Below are 21852 nucleotides of genomic sequence, written 5' to 3' on the forward strand. Positions count from 1 at the left end.
GATGGCTCCTGAGTCAGTGTTTCTGCCCAAACCTCTCCAGGCTGGATACGGCTCCAGGCTCAGCCATCCAGCTGCCCAGTGGTCATTTCCACTGGATGTGCCGCAGGTACTAGAGGCCATCACCCCCAAACAAACCTATCATCCCCCAAGACTTGCTCCTTCTCCCTTGTTCCTTGAAGTGAGGAACGGCCCTGCCCTCCCTCTGTTCTGCAGTCCAGCACCTGAGCGCTCCTCTGCCCACCTTCGACATCACACACACTGGGGATCAGGTCCTTCTCCCCTGCCTTCAGCTCGGTGCTGGCCTTCTGCTCCTCTCTGTTCTCAGAGTCCCCTGCTTACTCCAAGTCAGGCCTCCTCCTGCCAGGACAGCTGGATGTGTCCCCACTGACGTCGTGGCCTCGGACCTGACTGTCTTGGTCCGTTCTCCTCTCCATCCATTCACCAGCTCAACAAACAAGGTTCCCACGCGCCCACCACGTGCTAACCACAGGGTGGTCTTTGTGACGCTGTAGGCGATTGCCCTGCTTTCTGGTCCAGCACGGCTCACTCTGATGTCAGCAGCAGGTCCAGCTCCTTGGCCCCTCTAATTAGACCCTCTGTGGGGAGGGGCCTGCTTGGCTCCCATGACCCAAGTGCCTCAGCTCTTGTAGTTGCCCCTCTGTCCCCCCACCCCAGAAGTGCCCGGCCCAGAGCTGTGAGCTCAGCAGCTCACATGCTCCAGGAGTGAGCGTGGCTGCAGTCACAGTGGGTGCTGGCCATTTGTTCCCATCACCTTGCTCCCATCTTTCCTGGGCGGGGCTGTCATGGACCAGCAGTGGCTATGCCCACAGGGGCAGGGGGAAGGCAGGATAGGGCTGGCTGACGGGGTGTGCAGCCTGGGGTGGATGACGTAGGACTGTGCGTTGGGTGGGGGATGGAATGGCCTGTGGTCCCGGGCAGGGGCCTGCTGCCTTGGGCCTGCCGTCCCTCATCCATATGCTGTGAAAGGCACTCTGGGCCACCCATTCAAGGGACTCGGGATGCATTCAGGCGGGGCCTGGGGAGACGCTGTGCTACCCTGGCTCAGGGAACTCCGAGCTACCCAGTGGGGCCTAGAGGCAGAGGGGCCGGCTCTCCTACCTGCGAGGCGTAGGTGTCCAGTTTCTCAAACTGCCGCAGGTCCAGGGGCATGGATTTCAGGCTGGACCGATCCCATGGGTATGCTGGAAACACAGGGAGGCTAGGTCAGCTGCTGGGAACTGCTGCCAAGGGCTGCCAGGCTCAGGCCTCCCTGTCTTTTTGAGGAGCTATGACCGCGCAACCTTCAACATGATGCCCAGAGCTTGAGACTCTGCTCCTAAGAGCTGTATCTCCTAGCAGGGTTCCTTGGTCAAATTCGTTTGGGGACTATGGCAATACCTCTAGTCCTTTTGGAGACTCACAGGGAACATAAACTTATTTGTAGACCCTGTGAAACCAGTACTAAAGAAACTGTTTCACCTCAATTAACTCAGCAGTGCCCAGACAGATTGATGACGAAATCCCTCTCCCCCCACCATTTAGTTTTCCGTAGATTCCCTGCTAACTTTTCTAGGAATGAGTGCTCTGTGGGAAGTGTCCGGGCAATGCTGCTAGCCCCTGATAGGCTTGAGGAGGGAGGGTTCGTGCCATGGCCATGATCCTGGGGTGGAGGCGCTGCAGAGCATTCTGGGTGTGGGAAGAGGGCATGGTGGACGGAGCCAGGCCATCTGGGCCTCAGTAGGGCAAGGTGGGTTTGGCACCCAGGTAGGCTTTCTCCCTTGTCCCTGATTAGCAAGAGACTGGAGCATCCCAAGAAAGCCAAGTGTTCTGACAACAGGCACCCAAAGTACTGTAGGAAGGCTGCTGAAGGAGACTGCACCCCAGAATCACTCATCTATGTCCAGCTTTTTTCATAGAAAGCCTGGACACAGGACAGGCCCAGTCTGCCACTGCAGGGCTAATGGACCAGTGGTCAGACCTACTGATGGATGGGCAGCAAACCTCTATCTCAGCCCAGAAGAGATTCTGGGCTCTGGCAGGGCCCTTGATATTCAAGCCCCCCTGAGCCAAGCTGACCCAAATTAGGCAAGCTGGGTGGGAGGACAGGGACTGGGTGAGAGGAGGATAGGGCCACAGGGGCATTGATCCCTGATTCACGTGGACCCACCCAACACTCAGCCTGCCATCTCAGGAGCCTCCAGGTATTGGGGGAGTGAGGGGTGCTGGTGGGGCCCCAGGGTGCAGAGTAAAGTGATGCGGGAAAGAGCCTAGTGGTGCCGCAGAAGGCCTGGTTCTAGTTGGGACCCGATCTCCACCTCCCTGGGACTCAGCCACTGGGCCTCAGGCACATATATATGGGGCACCTGGGAGAATGAATGAGATGACAGTTCATGTGGTAAGGTCAGCGTTCCTCTGCTCCCTGTCGTGTGCAGAATGGAGGTCTTCAGCCAGCAAGTGCAGGAGCAGGGCTATGAAGCCTCTGTGCCAGTGCATTTGCCCACATCCCGCGAGGGTTGTGAGAGTTCCGTACCTTGGTGCTACAGACCCAAGAGATGGGGTGAAAAGGTGGGGAGGGTGTGTCACCACCAGCTCTGTGCTGAGCTGCTCCATGCCCCACTCTGCGCCAGCAATGGATGAGGGGTAATGCCAATTGGTTAGGGAGCTAGTCAAGTTTAGCCATCAGGAGCCGGCCACATGGCTCCTTCTGCATTTCCCTACTGCTCCGAGGTCCCTTCCTTTTAGGATCCAGGCCTTCTTCCTTCTCAGCCCCAGGCTGGATCTGGCACCTTCCCCAAGGCCACCTCACACTGCTCCCTTGCTCCCTGCTGCCACATGGCATCAGCCCCTGGGGGGTTTGGTCCTTTTGGCCTGAAGCCTCTGACTGGGTTCTCTCCATATCCAGGATCTGAAGGCTGTTCTTCTCCTAAGGAAAACCAGCACCATCGTGGCCTCCCCTCTGGTGCCGAAGCTGGGACTGCTTGTTTTCCATTGCTTAGGTCACCATCAGTCCCTATCTTGGGTGGTCTGAGGGCAGCGCTGGCCCAGGAGGGCACAGAGACAGGGTGGCAGGCCTTCCTGAGCGTCCCCACTTCTCAGTGTCCTCTCCCCCCACAGATCTGGCTCCTGCCATTCTCTGACAAGGGCCGTCAGGGTGACCTAAGTGGATATGAAGGGGGCTTACACATTGAACAATTTCCACTCAGTGCAGCTCTGCAAATGAGGTCACCCTACTCCCATTTAGAAGGAAGACGGCATTTCTAAAATGGGTCTGAAAACCCTATTACTAGTTCTACCTTTTCTTGGTTCCACTTTACAATATCTAAACATTAAAAATACCCAGAATGATTTATGCCTCATTAAATTTACCTTCTGAGCCGATTATGTAAGATCCAAATACGGTTTTCCGCAAATACATTTAAAATGCCAGTGACATTAACTAAATTATTCTAAATTTAAAGTAAAACAATGGGAAGAAATGCCAAGCTGTACCAAACTTGAGATGTCATCTCGTCTACCAAGGGAGAAACTGAGGCCCAGGGAAGGTGAGTGAAGAACAAAAGCAGGATTCAAACCCAGGCCGTCTATCAGCCCTTTCAGGGTTTCTTCCTCTGCCTCACTCTGCTTATTCACACGCCACCTACTTTATAGACGCTTAGACTTCACTTAATGTTAACATAATTCTGGATTCTGTTTTTAATATGTTTCCCATAACGGACTGCCTTGTTATTGGTGGGGTTTCTGCTTTAACTTTAGGTTCACATCTGGTGAGGGAGCTTTTCATTGCTCCCCTCGCGTCCATGGCAGACACTGCTAATCAGTCACGATACCCCTCTCCCCTGAGCCCACAGGGGGTCCCAGACTCTCGGTACAGTGCCCTAGGGAGCCATCTTCAATTGACTGGCATTTCCCCGTGTGGCTAAACCCATTCCCCGTTTCACAGAATGGCCCCCGAGAAGGCCCGAAACTTACCATGGGTATCTTTCCCTCCAGGCTGCCGGGGTCTTGTGTTTCCATTTTTATCACCTTGTAAACCTACAATATCCCAAAGGTCAGAAGTAGAGACACTTCAGAAGAAATAGAAATGCAAGCACAGATGATTCTCTGGGTGGTGCTCTTGCTGCTAACCCACTCCCCTTCTCACAGCCTTCTTATTTCTATCCCCTGGACTTCTGGACTTGCTCTGGCTGCTGCAATTGCTCTGAACTTCCTGGTGGGGCAAAGGGCGGGCTGGGCACCAGGGATGGATGACGAGAAAGACACCTGCAGTCCATGAGCCGAGGTAGCATTTCCTTCGACAGCAACACTTCGGCTTATTCAGTGGGTCTGCCTGGAGCCGGCTGCTCCTGCCCTTCCCTACATTCTCCTGCCATCTTGGAACACAGCGGCAGATGCTAAGAGCACCAGTGAATTCGTACCAGACAATCCCCGGACAAGAACGGACCATGGACAGATATGAAAGGGGAGCGAGGGGAAGGTGGTTTGTATGGAGCTGAAACCCAGGTCAAGTAATTATTAAATTATTCCTTGGGAATGTTCAAGGGCAATCAAATCCTATAAATCCAGGACTGTTCAGGCAGAATGGTCGCCAATAGCTATTTGACTCCATGGGCAACAGGAGTGGAACTCTTCCTGCTGGTTTGAAACCAGGTCAGGAAGATGTGGGTCCCTGATGAAACCAGGAGAGCTGGGGTTGGGGTGCCAAAGCAGGTTGTTTTATGCCCTTGAAGCCCACTGTAGATTGTAAATATAACAATGAAAGGTTGCAAATGTATGTAGGCCATTCTGAGAAACAACGGACCTTTTCTTTCTTGCACCTATATTTTGTTTTCGTCTACATTCTTTGGTAGAGTAACGGGGGTTTAAAATAGTAGCTAATATTTATTGTGTACTCACTACACCTGGCTTATGCTTTATACTGACTATCTCATTTAACTTCATAAAAATCCTATGAGGGACACTGAATTATTTCCCTCCTTTTATAGATGAGGAAACTGAGTTTAAAAGAGGGATTAAGACCCTTGTCCAAGACACTCACAGAGCTGAGATCTGAATCCAGGCAGTTTGACTCCTAGGGCCTGTCCCCTCCACACCTAGCTGCCCTCCTGAGAGCCTGACTGCTGAGGGCTGCAGGACCAGGCAGCCATGGAGGGCCTGCCTTGGCTCACTGAGTGTACACTGGCCCACTCAGCCGTGGCTGTTCTGCAGCCTCCGTTCCCTGACTGGCATTTGCCCAGGCCCCTGTTTAGCCACAAGATGGAGAGATGCAGGGAAAGGACCCAGAAGGGAATGGAGGAGACAACAGGGCCCTAGGTCTGGGCCTGTGCCCTGCACTGGAGGCAGCCAACTCTGGTGGGTAAGAGCACAGGCCTCAGTCAGACCTGGGCTCTGACCCTCTTCCTAGTTGGTCACTTAGGCAGTTACTTCACCTTTGTGAGCCTCACTTTGCTGATCTAAAAAGTGGGGGTAATAATGGTATGTGTCAAAAGGTTAAAAAGTTAATAAATGTAAAGAACTTAGCACTGTGCATACTACTTTTTAGGCAGTCAATAAATACTATCTAAAAACAACCACAATACTCTTATGGTGAAATTCATCTTTAGCTAAATGCTTTGTGTTACCCACACCTAATTGCAGACACTCAAGAATAGTGGTTATTGGGTATGGACAAGAAAGAGAACCCCCAGCACGAAGCTGTCATGCCTTTGCTTCTTACCCGTGTGTAGGTCCAGGTCACTCCTCTCCTCATCCCAGAAGATGCCCTGGCTGGGCTCTGGCCCATTGAGTTGCCCTCAGTCCTCCCTGCCAGCCCTCCACACATGAGCAGCCCTGTACGTACGTTTAGCCAAGGAGAACTTCTTGAGTAGCTGGGGCATGGCGTCTTGAGGGTGGACCTCCACAGTTAGCTGTGTCCCTGCAAAGGAATAGGAGGCGACATCCTCAGCCTGATTCTACTAGGAAAGGATACAATGTCTCACGACAGATGTTTGAACAACGAAACAAAATTGGTTTTACAGCTTTCTTTTGAATACAGAAGTAATTCTTTTTTGAAAAAGCAAAGAGAAAAAAGCAAGCAGACAGTGAGTTCCCAGAGCCGGCCAGACTGAGTAAGCATATTCCATCTTGTCTTGCTCACTGAATGCAACTATAAATATTGGAAAGAATGCGTGGGGCAATTATTTGAGGACTATGGAAGTGATAGAAGGCAAATTGGGGAAGAAGATTAGAATATAAAGCGTCAACAAATTCACAATGAGTGTACTATTCCCCTCCCTCTATGGTATTACCTAGATTGAACTCAAAGGCAGCCCCAAACCCAGAAGTGCACAATGGATGCAGAGAAAAAGTGCTCCAAGAGAATTCAGTGAACTTGAAGATAGATCCCTAAGAAGCATCCAATATGAAGAACAGGAAGAGTGAACAGAGCCTCAGAGACCTGTGGGACAATATCTAAAGGTCTAACATTCATGTCATTGAGATCCTAGAAGGAGAGGAACAATAGTATGGTGCAGAAAAAATATTTGAAGAAATAATGGAAGAATAATCAATGAAATCGAAAGCTGGTTCTTTGAAAAGATCGGTAAAATTAATAAATCTCTAAGCAGATTGGCAAAAGAAAAAAGGAAGACACAAGACACAAATCAGAAATCAAGATACCAATATCAGGAATGACATGGGTGATATCACTACAGACCCCATATGTATTAAAATAACAATAAGGAAATACAAGCAAATCTATGTACATAAATTCTACAACTTACATGAAGTAGACCAATTCCTTGAAAGCTACAAACTACTAAAACTCACCAAAGAAAATCTGAATGTTCCTATATCTATTTTTAAAATTAAATTTTCAGTTCAAATCATCCAAAAACAAACAAATGCCAGGAAAATGCTAACAAACATTTAAAAAGAAATAACACCAGTTTCTTCACAAGATACTTTAGAAAACAGAAGAGTAGTGAATAATTCATACCCGTTTTATGAGGCCATAGTATCTGATACTAAAACCAGACAAAGATAGTATAAGAAAAGAACACTATAGATTACAATTTCTTATGAACACAAAAATCCTCAACAAAATATTAGAAATTTAGATAGAGCAATATAGTAAAAGAATAATACACCACAACTGAGTGTGGTTTATTTTGGGAATGCAAAGCTGGTTCAATATTTGACAACCAGTGAACGTAATTTACCATATTAGCAGGCCAAAGAAGAAAATCCTATGATAATATTAACTGAAGCAGGAAAAGGCATTTGACAAAATTTAGTATGATAAGACCTCTCAACAAACTAGGACCAGAAGGAAAACTCCTTAATCTGAAGAAAGGCATCTACCAAAACTCTACATGCATGTTAGCATGGTGAAAATGGAATTCTTCCCCTCTGAGACTGGTAACAAGGCATGGATGTCCACTCTTACTGCTCCTAATAAATACTGTACTGGAAGTCCTACCCAGTGCAATAAAAGAAATGAAAGTCACATACATTGGAAAGGAAGAAATAAAATGTTCCTTATTCACAGATGACATATCTATGTGGAAAATCCCAAGGTATCTACAAAAAAGACCCTAGAACTAATAAGTTTAGCATGGTCACAGGATACAAGATCAGCACCCCCAAGTTAATTATATACTAATTGGCAATTAGTCATCAGAAATCAAATTTTAAAATTACTATTTCCTATAGCTCCAAAAATTGAAATACTTGAGTATAAATCTGAAAAAAATGTGCAGAAACTGTATGTTAAAACCTACAAAAACAAAGGATCATCCAAGAATACTATGAAGGACTATGTGCCACCAAATTCAATAACCTAGAAGAAATGGACAAGTTCTTAGAAACATATAGCCTTCTTAGGCTGACCATGAAGAACTGGAAAAACTAAACAGACCGATCACCAGTAACGAAATGGAATCAGTCATCCAAAACCTTCCCAAAAGCAAAAGTCCGGGACCAGATGGCTTCACTAGTGAATTCTACCAAGCCTTGAAAGAGGATCTAATACCAATCCTGCTCAAACTCTTCCAAAAAATTGAAGAAGAGACAGTAGTACTCTCTAACTCATTTTATGAGGCCAACATTACCCTGATGCCAAAACCTGGTAAGGATACCACAAAAAAAGAAAACTACAGACCACTATCTCTGATGAATACAGACGCAAAAATTCTAAACAAAATTCTAGCAAATCGAATGCAACAATGCATTAAAAAGATTATTCATCATGACCAAGTGGGGTTCATCCCAGGGGCACAAAGATGGTTCAACATACGCAAATCCATCAATGTGATACATCACATAAACAAAATAAAGGACAAAAACCATATGATTATATCAATTGATGCAGAAAAAGCATTTGACAAGATACAACATCCGTTTATGATTAAAACACTCAACAAAATAGGTATAGAAGGAAAATACCTTAACATAATAAAGGCCATATATGACAAACCCTCAGCTAATCTCATAATTAACGGTGAAAAACTGAAACCCTTTGCTCTACATTCAGGAACACGACAGGGCTGTCCCCTATCACCTCTGCTTTTCAACATAGTGTTGGAAGTCCTTGCCAGAGCAATCAGGCAAGAGAAAGAAATAAAAGGCATCCAAATTGGGAATGAAGAAGTTAAATTGTCACTCTTTGCAGATGACATGATGCTATATATAGAAAACCCTAAAGACTCCACCAAAAAGCTCTTAGAAACAATCAACGAATATAGGAAAGTTGCCGGCTACAAAATCAACGTACTAAAGTCCGTTGCATTCCTATATACTAACAATGAAATCTCAGAAAAAGAGATAAAAAAACACAATTCCTTTGGCAATTGCAGCAAAAAGAATAAAATACCTAGGAATAAACTTAACCAAGGATGTGAAAGACCTATATGCTGAAAACTGTAAGACATTTTAAAAAGAAGTTGAAGAAGACACAGAGAAATGGAAAGATATTCCGTGCTCATGGATTGGTAGAATCAACATAGTTAAAATGGCCATATTACCCAAAGCAATATACAGATTTAATGCAATCCCCATCAAAATCCCAATGGCATTTTTTTAAAGAAATAGAACAAAAAATCATCAGATTTGTTTGGAATCACAAAAGACCCCGAATAGCCAAAGCTATCTTAAAAAAATAGAACAATACTGAAGGCATCATACTCCCTGACTTTAGCTTGTACTACAGGGCAACAATAATCAAAACAGCATGGTATTGGCAGAAAAACAGACATGTAGACCAATGGAATAGAATTGAGAACTCAGAAATAAAACCACATAAATATGGACAGATAATTTTTGACAAAGAAGCCCAAAACATACAATGGAGAAAAGACAGTCTCCTCAATAAATGGTGCTGGCAGAATTGGAAAGCCACGTGCAAAAGAATGAAACTGTACTGCTATCTGTCACCATGTACCAAAATTAATTCAAAATGGATCAAAGACTTAAGCATAAGACCTGAAACAATAAACTGCATAGAAGAAAACATAGGTACTAAACTTATGGACGTTGGGTTCCAAGAGCCTTTCATGAATTTGACTCCAAAGGCAAGGGAAGTAAAAGCTAAAATAAATGAATGGGACTATATCAAACTTAAAAGCTTCTGCACAGCAAAAGAAACCATTGACAAAATAAAGAGGCAACCAACTGAATGAGAGAGGATTTTTGCAAACAGTGCCTCGGATAAGGAGCTAATATCCAAAATATACAAGGAACTCATGCAACTCAACAACAAAAAAACAAATAACCCAATTGAAAAATGGGCAGAGGACCTGAAGAGACATTTCTCCAAAGAGGTCATACAAATGGCAAATAGACATATGAAAAAATGCTCAACATCACTAATCATCAGAGAAATGCAAATAAAAACCACAATGAGATATCACCTGACCCCAGTTAGAATGGCTATCATAAACAAGACAAATAGTAACAAGTGTTGGAGAGGCTGTGGAGAAAAAGAAACCCTCATACACTGTTGGTGGGAATGCAAATTGGTACAGCCGCTATGGAAGGCAGTGTGGAGGTTCCTCAAAAAGTTATGAATAGAATTACCATATGACCCAGCAATCCCTCTCCTGGGTATCTACCCAAAAAATCTGAAAACATTTATACATAAAGACACGTGGCTCCAATGTTCATTGCAGCTTTGTTTACGGTGGCCAAGACATGAAAACAACCAAAATGTCCTTCGACAGATGAATGGATAAAGAAATTGTGGTATATATACACAATGGAATACTATTCGGTGGTAAGAAAAGATGAAATAGGACCATTTGTGAGAACATGGATGGATCTTGAGAGTATAATGCTAAGCGAAATAAGTCAGACAGAAAAAGCAGAGAACCATATGATTTCACTGATATGTGGTATATAAACCAAAAACAACAAAAGAACAAGACAAACAAATGAGAAACAAAAACTCATAGACACAGACAATAGTTTAGTGGTTACCAGAGGGTAAAGGGGCGGGGGGTGGGAGATGAGGGTAAGGGGGATCAAATATATGGTGATGGAAGGAGAACTGACTCTGGGTGGTGAACACACAATGTGATTTATAGATGATGTATTACAGAATTGTACACCTGAAATCTATGTAACTTTACTAACAATTGTCACCCCAATAAACTTTAATTAAAAAAAAGGAAAAACCTACAAAAAACTCCTACAAAATATGATCAAACAAATTAAAAAAGACAGATAAATGGGGAGAACATTGCCAAGTGGTCAGCTCCTTAAATTGAGCTATAGATTTAATGCAATTTTAATCAAACTCCTTAGAGGAATTTTATAGATCGTAGATATAGGCAAGATGATCCTAAAGTTTAGATGGAAAATTACAGCAACTAGAGTAGCCAAACCAATTTTGAAAAACAAAAAGTCGGGGGACTCCAACTATCTGGTTTTAAGATGTACTAAAAGCTACAGTAATCACGACAGTGTGATATTTGCAAAGGGATAGATACATAGATCAACAGAGCATAGTAAAGAGTTAAGAAATAGGCCCACGCAAATATGGCAATGTGATTTTTTTACAAAAGTGCAAAGACAATCCAACTAGAAAATGGGTAAAAGAACAGATATTTCACCAAAAAAAAAGAGGTGGAAAATAAGCACATGCAAAGATGTTCAACATGATGAGCTACTAGAATGCGTAAAACCATAATGAGACATCGCACCTATTAGATGAGCAATAATAAAACAATAGTGATAATACTATACGCTGATAAGGTTGTGGAGAACCTGGATCTCTTGTACATCGCTGGTGGTGTTGTAAAATGGTACTGCTACTATGGAAAATGGTTTGGCAGTTTCTTATAAAACAAAACATAATAGATAACAAATGACCCAACTATTGCAGTCTTGGAGAGAAATAGAACTGCGTATGTTCACACAAAAACCTATACACAATGTTTACAGAAGCTCTATTCATAATCACTCCAAACTAGAAACAACCTAAATGTCCTTCAGTGGGTGAATGGATAAACACCCTGTGGCACATCCATAGCAAGAAGTACTTCTCAACAATACAAAGAAACTGTTAGGAGGGATGGAAGGATGTGACTACAAAGAGTCGCACAAGAGATATTTTGGGGTGACAGAACTTCTCTGTACTCTGTAGGGGTGGTTACATAAATGTATGCGTACTCGAATTCGCCGATGCACTCACTGACATTTGATTTTTATCCATCCTTTAGCAGCAAAGACTTCCTGTGTGTCTTCCTGTGATGCCTGAGGCCTGGGCCTGTTCTCCTTTTTCTTTTCACTGTCCACTTGAAGCACTCTGAGGTGTTTTCCAAAGGGGATACCAAGCTGTACTTAGCTGCAAAATGCCTTGTGAAAAAAATGAATTGAGAAACATGCCCACCCTTTTGTAAGATGAAATACACAATGCTCTGAGAAGTCCTGCAGCAAAGAAGTCTCTCTGACCCAGTATTATTTCGTCAAATACAAGTTGGAAAATGCTGGGCCGGAACAATCTCCAGTAGCTTAGAGAAGCTGCAAAGCTGAACAGCTTGTTGGTTTAGGCTTCAACAACCAACCTCTTCCCCAAACTTCTCGTAACATCCATGAATTTCCAGCCACTCCTAATTCAGCCATAGCTCTTTGTCAAAGAATCAGGGAGCTGACAAACAAACTATTGTTAAAGCCTTTCTAAAGGTGGGTGTTGAGGCAGTCTCACGTGCTGAAGGCAGCCCTGGACACGAAGCTCCACCCATCCCCATTTCTAATCCCCTTTCTCCTTCCTCTTCTCTCTCCCCTGTTGGACAAGAACTGATATCTAACATTCTCCTGAGCCCCACTTCCTGGCTCTCTTTCAGTGGGGTGCTGCTGACCAGTACTGTCTTGAGGAAAACAGCACGGCTCCTGGCCTCGCTGATTGTGTGAGAGTGTGACCCCCACTCTCATTTCCAGGTGTGTAAGGGCACTTCTGGGTGGCTTCTGTGCCCCAGGAACTGGGTCTGGGCCTGCTGTTCCCAGGTGAGCGGCTTTCACAGTGTCGTCCCATGCTTCCTAAAGGTGTGAGTGAAGTGGTAAGTTTGCTGACCATAGCATGCCTGTATCAAATAACACTCCTAATTTAAGGGAAAAAATTAATTTGACCAATCTCCAATGATAGTGGAACGTCACTTGGAGCAAAATTTAAAATAAGACCTAAACCCTAAGTACTGACACCATTACATCAATCTTAACAGTCATGATCAAACCCAAGGGAGACGCTTCCTGGGACTTTAGGTCACCTGGCTGTCTCTCTCACCGGTACCCAGTTCTACCAGTTGTCACCTGCATTCAGCGTGTGAGACTACCTCAACACCCACCCTTGGAAAGGCTTTAACAGTCATGTGTTTTTCAGCTCCCTAATTCTTTGACAAAGAGATATGGCTGTATGGGGAATCGTTGGAAGTTCCTGGATGTTTCTGAATAACATTTCTGAAGCTGCAGCTCTGGCTGTCTTAGTGAACGTGAGTTAGTGATGATTTTCTGCTAATCCTAAGAAGTGGCTCCCAGGCCTTTCCCCCTGATGCCATTGGCTCTGCTTCCTTTTTCCTACCCTCTCCGTAATGGAGATGCGGAAGGCGAGCCCACGCACATCGCTGGTGTACTGCCTTGGTTTGCCTCTTACCCAGTCAGGAGAGATCGCCCACCCGACAGCTTCTCTCCAGTTCGCTGCAGGTTTGACTCAGGATTTGTCTAAAGGTCTAATTTGCTCAGAACACCTAATGCAGGGATGGCAAACAGATTTTGTGGTGTTCATTAACTCTGACTGATTGGAAGTGGCTGCCTGGAGCATTCATCAATTAGCAAAGACTGTCAGGCATGGGTGTGTACGAATGGGAGTGTGCACACACAAGTATGTGTAGGGAAGGAGGGATTCATACCAGGTATCTGCCATCACTGACTTAAGATCTTCTTTAACTCTTTTCATAACTGGCTGCTACATTTACAACCTTGATTCTTGGCCTTGGACTATTTTCCTGTGGTAGCTGAGCACCAGGAAACCTCAGCTAAAGCATTTGTAATTTAAAAAACATCTTTAAACAGACTCTGGCTAGTTTTCCGCTCGGGGTGCAGTAGACAGCTTTAGTGCAGGACGTGGTGAGCTCTGACATCCTAGGAAGAGCATGTTGGATGGTGATAGGACAGTCCAGCCCTGTAGATGGCTCACGGGGTTCTGCTGGACACAGTATGAAAGCCTCACTCAGCAGCTCTAGTTATGAGATGACAACTGAGTGTGCCAGAGCTCAGGGCTGAAACCCTTGGGGCACCGGCCAGGATGTGTGATGAAGGGTGTCTCTTGCAACCTTAACTGACCCGGCTTCCACTGGGCTCTTGAAAACACAGGGGCATTCATGATTCTTTCTGCAGAGTGGAGCTCCATGGGATTGTCCCAGGTCTGGAAATGTGGCAGTTTGACCAATGCATGTGTGATCAAAGAAGACACAAAGTGTCTGCCTGGGGATAAGTGTGGAGGACTTGGAAGGATGGAAGCCTCAACAGAAAACTGACTGCTTAAGAATAACTTTCGAGGCCTGAAGTCTAGGGAGCACTTTCAGCCCACACACCCCTTACAGATTCTTCTGAAGCCCCGTTCCACATGATGATCCAAGATGCTAACTATCTTTTGTCACCTATTGTATCAAGTCTGCCATTGAATGACAAGGTGAGGAGGAGAGGAAAAAGCTGAACCATTCTGAACGACAAGTTCTGATTGAAATCTTGGAATTTTTTTCCAGTGGGGAGGTGTAGGGGGACCTGTACCCAATTCAGCCCCCCACCCCAGAGTGGTCCCGGCTCTGTATGGAACGGAGCAGCATGGTGGAGTAGTTAAGCCCACTGGTTTTGGAAGCACGTAGACTTGGGCTTAACTTCCAGACCTGGCATGTGCCAGCGACGTAACTTCAGGCAAGTTACTAAAACCTCTCTGGCCTCAGTTTCCCCATCTGTAAAATGGGGGTGATAACCTATACAGAAGGTGGTTGTGGGATTAAATGAGGTGAACCACAAAAGGTGCTCAGGTCACTGACTAGCCCACACCAAGGGTTCCTCCTGGTGCGCTGATCTTATTGTGACATAAAAAGCTGCTGAGAAATCTCTTCTGAGGGCTGGTGCGGTTCACAGAACCGAGCTCATGAGTTTCGAGGCTCCTTGGAGGAGTAGGAAAGTGGCACACAGAATAATGATGCCCCTGGTCACTATTATCCAAAACAGCAGGTACACGATGGCTTGGCACCTTAAGACTCAGGGCAAATCTGAATTCTTCACATTCCTGCCCAAGGTCCCAAACTTGAGTCTTCTCTTTCTCGACACCTCAAATCCACACCATGGGAAAAACCTCTCGTGCCTGGATTATCACGCTGCCTCCTAAAGGGTCTTCTTGCATCTACCCTTGCCCATTTCTGTTTATTCTCCATCCATTGGGACTCTCATGTTTCAGACCATCTAATGGTGTCCAATCGCATTCAGATTAGAAACCAGCATTCTGAGGGTAGCCTTGTAGGCCTTAAAAGATCTGCCCTGTGTCCTCCCTGATTCATCTCTGCTACGCCCACCTCGCCCACCCCTTCCAGCCACAGTAACCTGCTCCCTGCTTCGGCCTCCTGCCCTCATGCCAGGTGCTCCCTCTGCCGGAAGCTCTTCCCCAGGTGCCTGCATGGCTTGTCCCTCCCCTCCTCCCTAGCTCAAATGTCACTTTCTCAGGGAGGCCTTTCTCACTATTCTATTTTAAATTGTTCCCTGTGGTAGCTGCATAATGGCCCTTCAAGGGGCCATTATGGGCCAATTAGGATATCCATGCCCTAATTCCAGGAACCTGTGAATGCTACCTTATGCACCAAAGGGGACTTTGCAGATGTGATTAAGTTAAGGATCTCGAGATAGGAAGCTCATCCTGGATTATCTGGGTGGGCCTAGTGTAATCACAAGGATTCTTATAAAACAGAGGCAGAGGGGGATTTAATTACGTATATGTAGAGAAGGCAATGTGACCATGGAAGCAGAGAAGAATGGAATGATGCAGCTACAACTCAGGGAGTGCCAGTAGCCTCTAGACATGAAAGAGGCAAGGAATGGATTTTTCCTCATGAGCTCGCCCTGCTGACATTTCAACGTTAGCCCAGGGAGACTGATTGGAGACTTGGGATCTCTGGAACTATTTAAGAGAGTAAATTTGTATTAAGTCCCAAGTTTGTGATAATTTGTTATAGCAGTCATAGGGCACTAATACATACTCATGTGCACACCCACCCACCCCCTATTCTCCTTCCTGCTTTATTTTCTCCTCCAGCTGTATCTGACACCCTGTATTTTACTTGTTGACGTCATCTGCCTCACTGAAGTGTCAGTTCCACAGGGCAGGAGCCTGTGTCTGTTTTGTTCTTTGACGGATCCTCAGTGCCTGTGTCAGGAGCAGCTTTACATGGAATGATACACTGTTGGTATCAGTGTAGACTCTGGCTAGGCTCTCAAAAAGGTGGAGCCCTTTTCTTGCTGTGGCCCAGCCACCCATAGGACCCTACTGGGCTGTCCCATCCTGACCTACATGAGGCTCCATCCTTCCTGTAAGATGCCAAGGCCATCCTCTTTCCTACCCTCTGGAAGCCGTGAATGCTGGGAGGTGGCATGTGAGTGGCACACATGAGCCAGGGTGTGGTGTGCCAGGTGCAGCTCTGGGGACTAGCAGGCCTCATCCCCTCCTCCCACCCCCGTCTGCCTGGGACACAGGAGGGGCAGTGCAGGATGGAGGTCTGGCCTGACTGTCCGGCTCGGGGACAACTAAGCCTCAATTTCTTGTGTACTAACAGGGATAACATCATGACTGCATCACGGGACGTGGCTAGAGCTAGCCAGTGAGATAAGTGGTCATAACGCACTCTCATTTTAGTGAGATAGCACTTATTCTTATTTGGTGGCCAGTTGTGTACTGCTAATTCATTTGGGAGAAGCAGTGGGGCCTGGGCTTGTCCTTGTGATGCCCAAAGTGGGTGGCAGGTAGCAGTCTGCCCACCAAGTGGCTCTGGGGCCTCTCCTGGAGCCACATTCCCAGGAATTCTGGCCTAATGGATGCAAGGGGAGCTGGCTTCTTCGAGCTGGAACCAAGTTGACATGCACTTCCTACGTGCGCGTTTCAGAGAGAATTTCCCTGAGGCTCTGAATCCTCCAGGGCTTCCAGAAGCCTCCTGCTTCCAGGGAGACACCACTGTCCCCTGGATGTCATCAGATCATCTCCTTACAGGTTAGGACGACAGTGCTGAGAGCGCCGGTGGTGAATTCTTAGGGCTGAACCTGTGAGAGCACTCATGCACGAGGCCTCGGGTCTTTAATGCAGAGTAGGAAACCGAGGCTGGGGTAGGGACACCGCTAACCTGGTCTTGCCTCCAGCCACAGCAGTGGAGCCTTCTTGCTCCACATGAGCCAGTGGGGGCAGCTGATTTCGGGGTGGGGGGGCTGTGGAAGCAGAGCTGTGTGAAGGTTAAGAGCTGAGGCTGTCTCTCTGGCACACAGGAGCTGGAGAAGAGGTCATGGCTAGTGGCAAATCCCTTACCTTGGTTGTCGTAGGAAGTAATGACCTGGGTCTGCTGAGGGAGCTGCTTCTCTGCCAGGTTTCCTATTTAAGGAAGACAGAGGGACCTGCAGTGACTACTGGGATGACAGTGGAATTTTCCCCAGGCAGAGCCGGGAGCTGAGTGTGTCTGCAAGAAAGGCAGGCTGATTGGGGCCAAGCTCATCCCAGGCCTGGCTTTAACACATGCACGCCCCTGTGTACACCGCACGCCATGCACACATGGGAATCAGCACATTTACACACCTGAACGCAGAGGCAAATGCCTGGGAGGCCTGCATACACATGCTCAACACTTCTCGCCAGGTGCCAGCACAGGAAGCTGGGGACACCTCCATGGGTTAAGTAGCCACAGCTCCAGACTTTGGTGTCGCCAGGTACAATCCCGAAACTGCATGGGACGCCTGACATTCCCACCTTTGTGTGGAGTGGGCTGAGAGGGTCCTGTCCTGATTTTCCAGTTGAGGGATCTGCAGCTTGGACTCGTTAACTTTTTGCCAGACCCTGTGACCAGGGAGAGTCAGACCCGGGACTTGAACCCCCACTCTCCTGACTCCTAGCTCAGCCTTCACCTCCGTCTGAGGAGAATGGGGGCAGCCTGCCTCCTACTCCAGCCTAGGACTTGGGATGACTTGCAGTTTGGTTCAGTTTCACAAACATTTGCAGGGCACTCACTAGAGAAATTCATGTCCCTGGGACACAGAGCTGTCCTGAGCCTAGTGGGGTCAGGCTGCTGTGGAGAGATGCCCTAATCCTGCCATAGGACATGAGCGGGAACCCACAGGCTTACCTGCCCCTCCTATGGGAGGCGTCACCTTCCATACTCTCTCCCTTTACAGCTGCTCTGAGGGCCGTGTCTTGCTGAGGTTGCCCTTGAATCTCTGCTTCAGAGGAGGAATGGGAAGGGCTGGGAAGGGCCAGGGTTGTGGCAGCCGGAGGTTCTGCCACTGCTACCACTCTGGCCAGCCATCTTCTCCCCTGGCTGAACACTGGTCTGCAGAAAGGCTATCGGGCCTGCTACTGGAGGTGCCCACTGGGACCAGTGCCTGAGCCTGGAAACAAGCATGCCTCTGGGGTGCTGGCCTGACCAAGTTCCATTCGGATGACATCCTTTTCGTACCCAACCAGATGTGCTATCAGTGCTTCTCATGCCTGGGCCCAGACAAAAGCCAGTCGTGGTGGGTGGGTGAGGCACTGAGCTGGGCTGAGCTTGCGATCGACCTGGCAATCAATCGCAAGGAGAAGCCTTGGAGAAGCCTGCCTGCTCCAGCCTTCTCCTATGAGCAGGCCAGCCAGGACCCTTAAACCCTGGACTGCGATAGGTTGGTCGGCTGAGGGCCAGGTTCACAGAAGCTCCAACCCAGGGGATGTGGTATTCTGGGTTGGAGCTCCAGGCCAGACTCAGGCTAGGACAGGGAGGCCACCTCCTGTGGACACAACTGGCTGCATTTCTGCTCGGCTGGCTGATGGGGGAAACAGGATCTGGGAAGGGAATCCTCAAGGAGGGCAATTAGCTGGCATAGCTGCTGTGGGGTATTTATAGTCAGGGCTGCACAATTGGTTTCCCTGTAGCTGTGGGGCGTCAGTCCCCGTGCTGCTAGGCAGACTTCAGCCAGGTCCAAGGAAAGCAGCCAATCACAGCAGGGGAAGCCCGTTGCTGGGCAAGCTGGGAAGGGTGGCTCAGCCCAAACACCAGCTGCTTGGAAAAGTTTGCAGCACTCCAGGCTCCCCGCACCCTGTCAATGCCCCAGCCCAAGGAGTGTACAGGCAGCAAGAGGGGGCACATATGCCCCTTTGGACCACCCCATGCTCAGCCACTGTCGTGCACACTCCACCAGCACAAGCCTTCAGCTGCTTCCTTCTCGGATGAACATGGCACCCAGTTTCCAGGGCTGGGCTGCCTGCTGGTTCCCAGGGCTGGGTGTCTTGAGCACCAGCAAGACACGTATGTATTCACAATCTCGCCATCAGAAAACATAGACAGAAGCTATAATTTTAATTTCTTCCCAAGGCAAGTGTGACATTTGAAAAATAAATGAAATTTTACTCTAAATTACATATGTTGGTGGAGTGGTGGGAACCATTATCTTTTCTGGGTTCAAGGCCTCTGTGGACCTTCTCTCCAGCCCTGCATTTACCCGAAACACTCAATTTTTGCAAGAACTACTTAATCGTCCTCTTTATCAGCTTACACAATATAGTGAGACCCACTTCCTGTCTTTTAGAAGAGTCTTGTAACAGTGACTGGGTCCCTTTGTGTTTTGTTGTGTTTTTCCATTAAACTTCCCTCAAACCAGGAACCTTGAAGATGGTGAAAAGAGGATAAATTCAGTATATTTCAATCCTCTCCTGATGTGACAGCATGCCCGAGAAGACAGGAGATGAATTTCAGACAACTCAGGCAGGGTAAAGGGACTACAGCAAATGAAGATGCCGCGTCTCTTCCCTCCTACTGCGCCGTCTCACTTGCCCACTCATGCACTTGCACACTGGCTGGGCACGCATGGGCTGCTGTGCATTTCTGTGGCTGACAGGTCTCTGGAGGTATGATTCTTATGTTAATTCTCATGAGCCTTCAGCATAGTTTCACTAACTTTGGTGTCTGCTTCCGTAGAGCTAGAGCGGGAGCATAGCGAGATTAAGGAAGCCATCTTGCCCGTGCATGCAGGTCAGCTGGGACTCAGAGGGCTGGTGCCTAGGGGGGTGTGTCTTGAGGATGACATATTGCCATCTCTTCACCTCTAGGATGTTGAGACTCAACTGCAGTGAATGACATTATGATTACAATCATTTTAATGTAACCCCATGAGGGCAGGGGTTCTGGACTGTGTTGCCCACTGTTTCATCCCCAACAATTAGAACCTTACCTGGCACAAGGTAAGCACTGTAGACCTTTACTGAAGTAATGGATGGATGAGTTTACTTTTAGAACTTCATCCTTCCCTTCTGTTATTGTCACAAGGAGAGCAGACCATAGCTGTTCAATCTTGTTCAATTGCCGTCTCGTTTCCCCATTTATGGAGGGTCATGGAGGGTGGTTCCTTCACACTGGCATTTGATGAGTCAGTCATCTGACCTGGGGTCTGACTGAGACCCCTACTGGGGCTCTGTGAGTAGAGGTCTGATTCTTATTAGAATTCTCACATGCCCCCAGTGTAGTTACCCTGATGTTTTTTCCTGGAGGCTGGGCTAATGAGTCTCTGGAGGGCACAGAATAAGGCCCAGTATAGTTGGTCCTTGCATAGAATTCTCAGAGGATCCTGGGCCTGTAGGGGGACAGGCACTTAGCACCAGGGAGAGGAGGCTTTGGAAGCCGACTTCTCTCAGATTTTATTGTATTCTGGGTCCCAGGCCAGCAGGGAGCCATTGGCATCTCCCAGGCCGTAAGTCATACCGTCCTAAGGCAGGCCGCTGTCCTCTCCATTCAGAAAAACTTTCAAAAGATGCATGACCTGCATGATGTGAGCAGCACCACCTCTATGGGGACCCACCTACATCTCATCATCCAAATGATGCCACGTTCTTCCCTACAGCTCAACCAGTGGAACAAGTGGTAACTCAATCTTATGACATTTCCTGCTCCCCCTCCAGCCTCCAGGAAACCAGCGGACCTGGTGCCATGGAAAACTTTCCAGGGTCACAGTGGCCTCAGAGGCCTGGCTGAGACACGAGCAGCCACTTTCTGAATGGTTAGATGTCTACAGCCAGTCTTCAAACAAGGGAAACCCAATGCTTCCAGTCATTTCTCAACGTGTTGAATTCCAGAGATTAAAAAATAAAATGAAAAGAGAGAATTTACCATACAGGTCATTTTCTTCGAATTTCTGCCATTTCCGGATTCCGTTTCCGATGCTTTGGAGTCCTGTGAAATAACAAGGACTGGCATGAGGCTCTCTGTGGCGGTGAGACCCAGGCCCAGCGAGTGATGAGCGGCAGTTACAAACGTTTCTGGGTTAAAGTGGGGCTGGGGGAACTTGGTTCTCCTGGGATCTGAGGGAGGCTGCCCATGAATGAGATGCACTTGGGAGCATGAATGCAACCGTTAACATTGAAAACATTTAAAAAATATATTAAAACAATTGTTTTCAAGGGTGGCAGAGTTGGTTATTAGGATCATCCAGAGAGAACTTTTGCAATACAGAGGACCATTTTTCACTCCCACATCTCCACCACGTAAATATGGAAGCATTATTGTAGAAAACGTTTGCCATTCATTTTGCCTGCCTATTTCTGTGTGTGCCTAATCTCTCACGTTGAGAGTCTTGATGTGGAGTGCGGGGTGGGTAAAGACTGCCTATCCTTTTGGGGACTGAAAGTGACAGCTGCCTGCTCTCTCAGCCTCCCTTGCAGCTAGAGCATGGGTGTGTGTGGCCTAGGCATGGCTGGTCAGTGGCACCTGTGTCCAATTCCGTCTTGGGACCTGATGAGGCAACAGGGAAGGGAAGGGAAGTATGCATGGTCTCTCGTTTTCTCTCTCTCTGGTGCTGGCTGGAAGTGGTGGCTGCAAGGTCGAGTTCCTGGCACAGAACTGTCATATGTTCTGGCAGTGGGAGAAGCTGCAATGAAATCAAGTTCCTGGTGTGAAAAGAGCACCTCGTGCTCCCTGGTGACAGTGGAGTTTTCCTCACCAGTCTAGTTCTACTGTGCAGCTTATGGTGCTGTTCCTGGAAGCTCAGCCTCAAGCCTGGTTCTCCAGCTCTTTCAACCATTCCGAGGCAACCCCAGTCCCTCTTTTCTGCAGAGCCCTTCACAGTCAGGGTCTGTGACTTACCACTTGGAACTCTCACTGACTGTCT

At 47.4% G+C, this 21852-nt stretch overlaps 1 protein-coding gene across 2 annotated transcripts in view; it reads right to left on the reverse strand.

Annotated features, from left to right (window-relative positions):
* KY (kyphoscoliosis peptidase) overlaps nucleotides 1-21852 on the reverse strand; it is a 47052-nt gene that overhangs the window by 22744 nt on the left and 2456 nt on the right. The window contains exons 2-6 of one of the 2 annotated variants that reach the window (XM_033133287.1): nucleotides 20856-20918; nucleotides 17039-17101; nucleotides 5837-5911; nucleotides 3970-4032; nucleotides 1120-1202 (exon numbers count right to left, since the gene is read on the reverse strand). In XM_033133287.1, the coding sequence (XP_032989178.1) occupies nucleotides 1120-1202; nucleotides 3970-4032; nucleotides 5837-5911; nucleotides 17039-17101; nucleotides 20856-20918 (347 nt within the window). The remainder of the gene's footprint in view (nucleotides 1-1119; nucleotides 1203-3969; nucleotides 4033-5836; nucleotides 5912-17038; nucleotides 17102-20855; nucleotides 20919-21852) is intronic. The other variant, XM_033133288.1, reaches the window with a different exon arrangement.

The sequence above is a fragment of the Rhinolophus ferrumequinum genome, chromosome 17 (assembly GCF_004115265.2).
Source record: "Rhinolophus ferrumequinum isolate MPI-CBG mRhiFer1 chromosome 17, mRhiFer1_v1.p, whole genome shotgun sequence".
NCBI lineage: Eukaryota > Metazoa > Chordata > Mammalia > Chiroptera > Rhinolophidae > Rhinolophus > Rhinolophus ferrumequinum.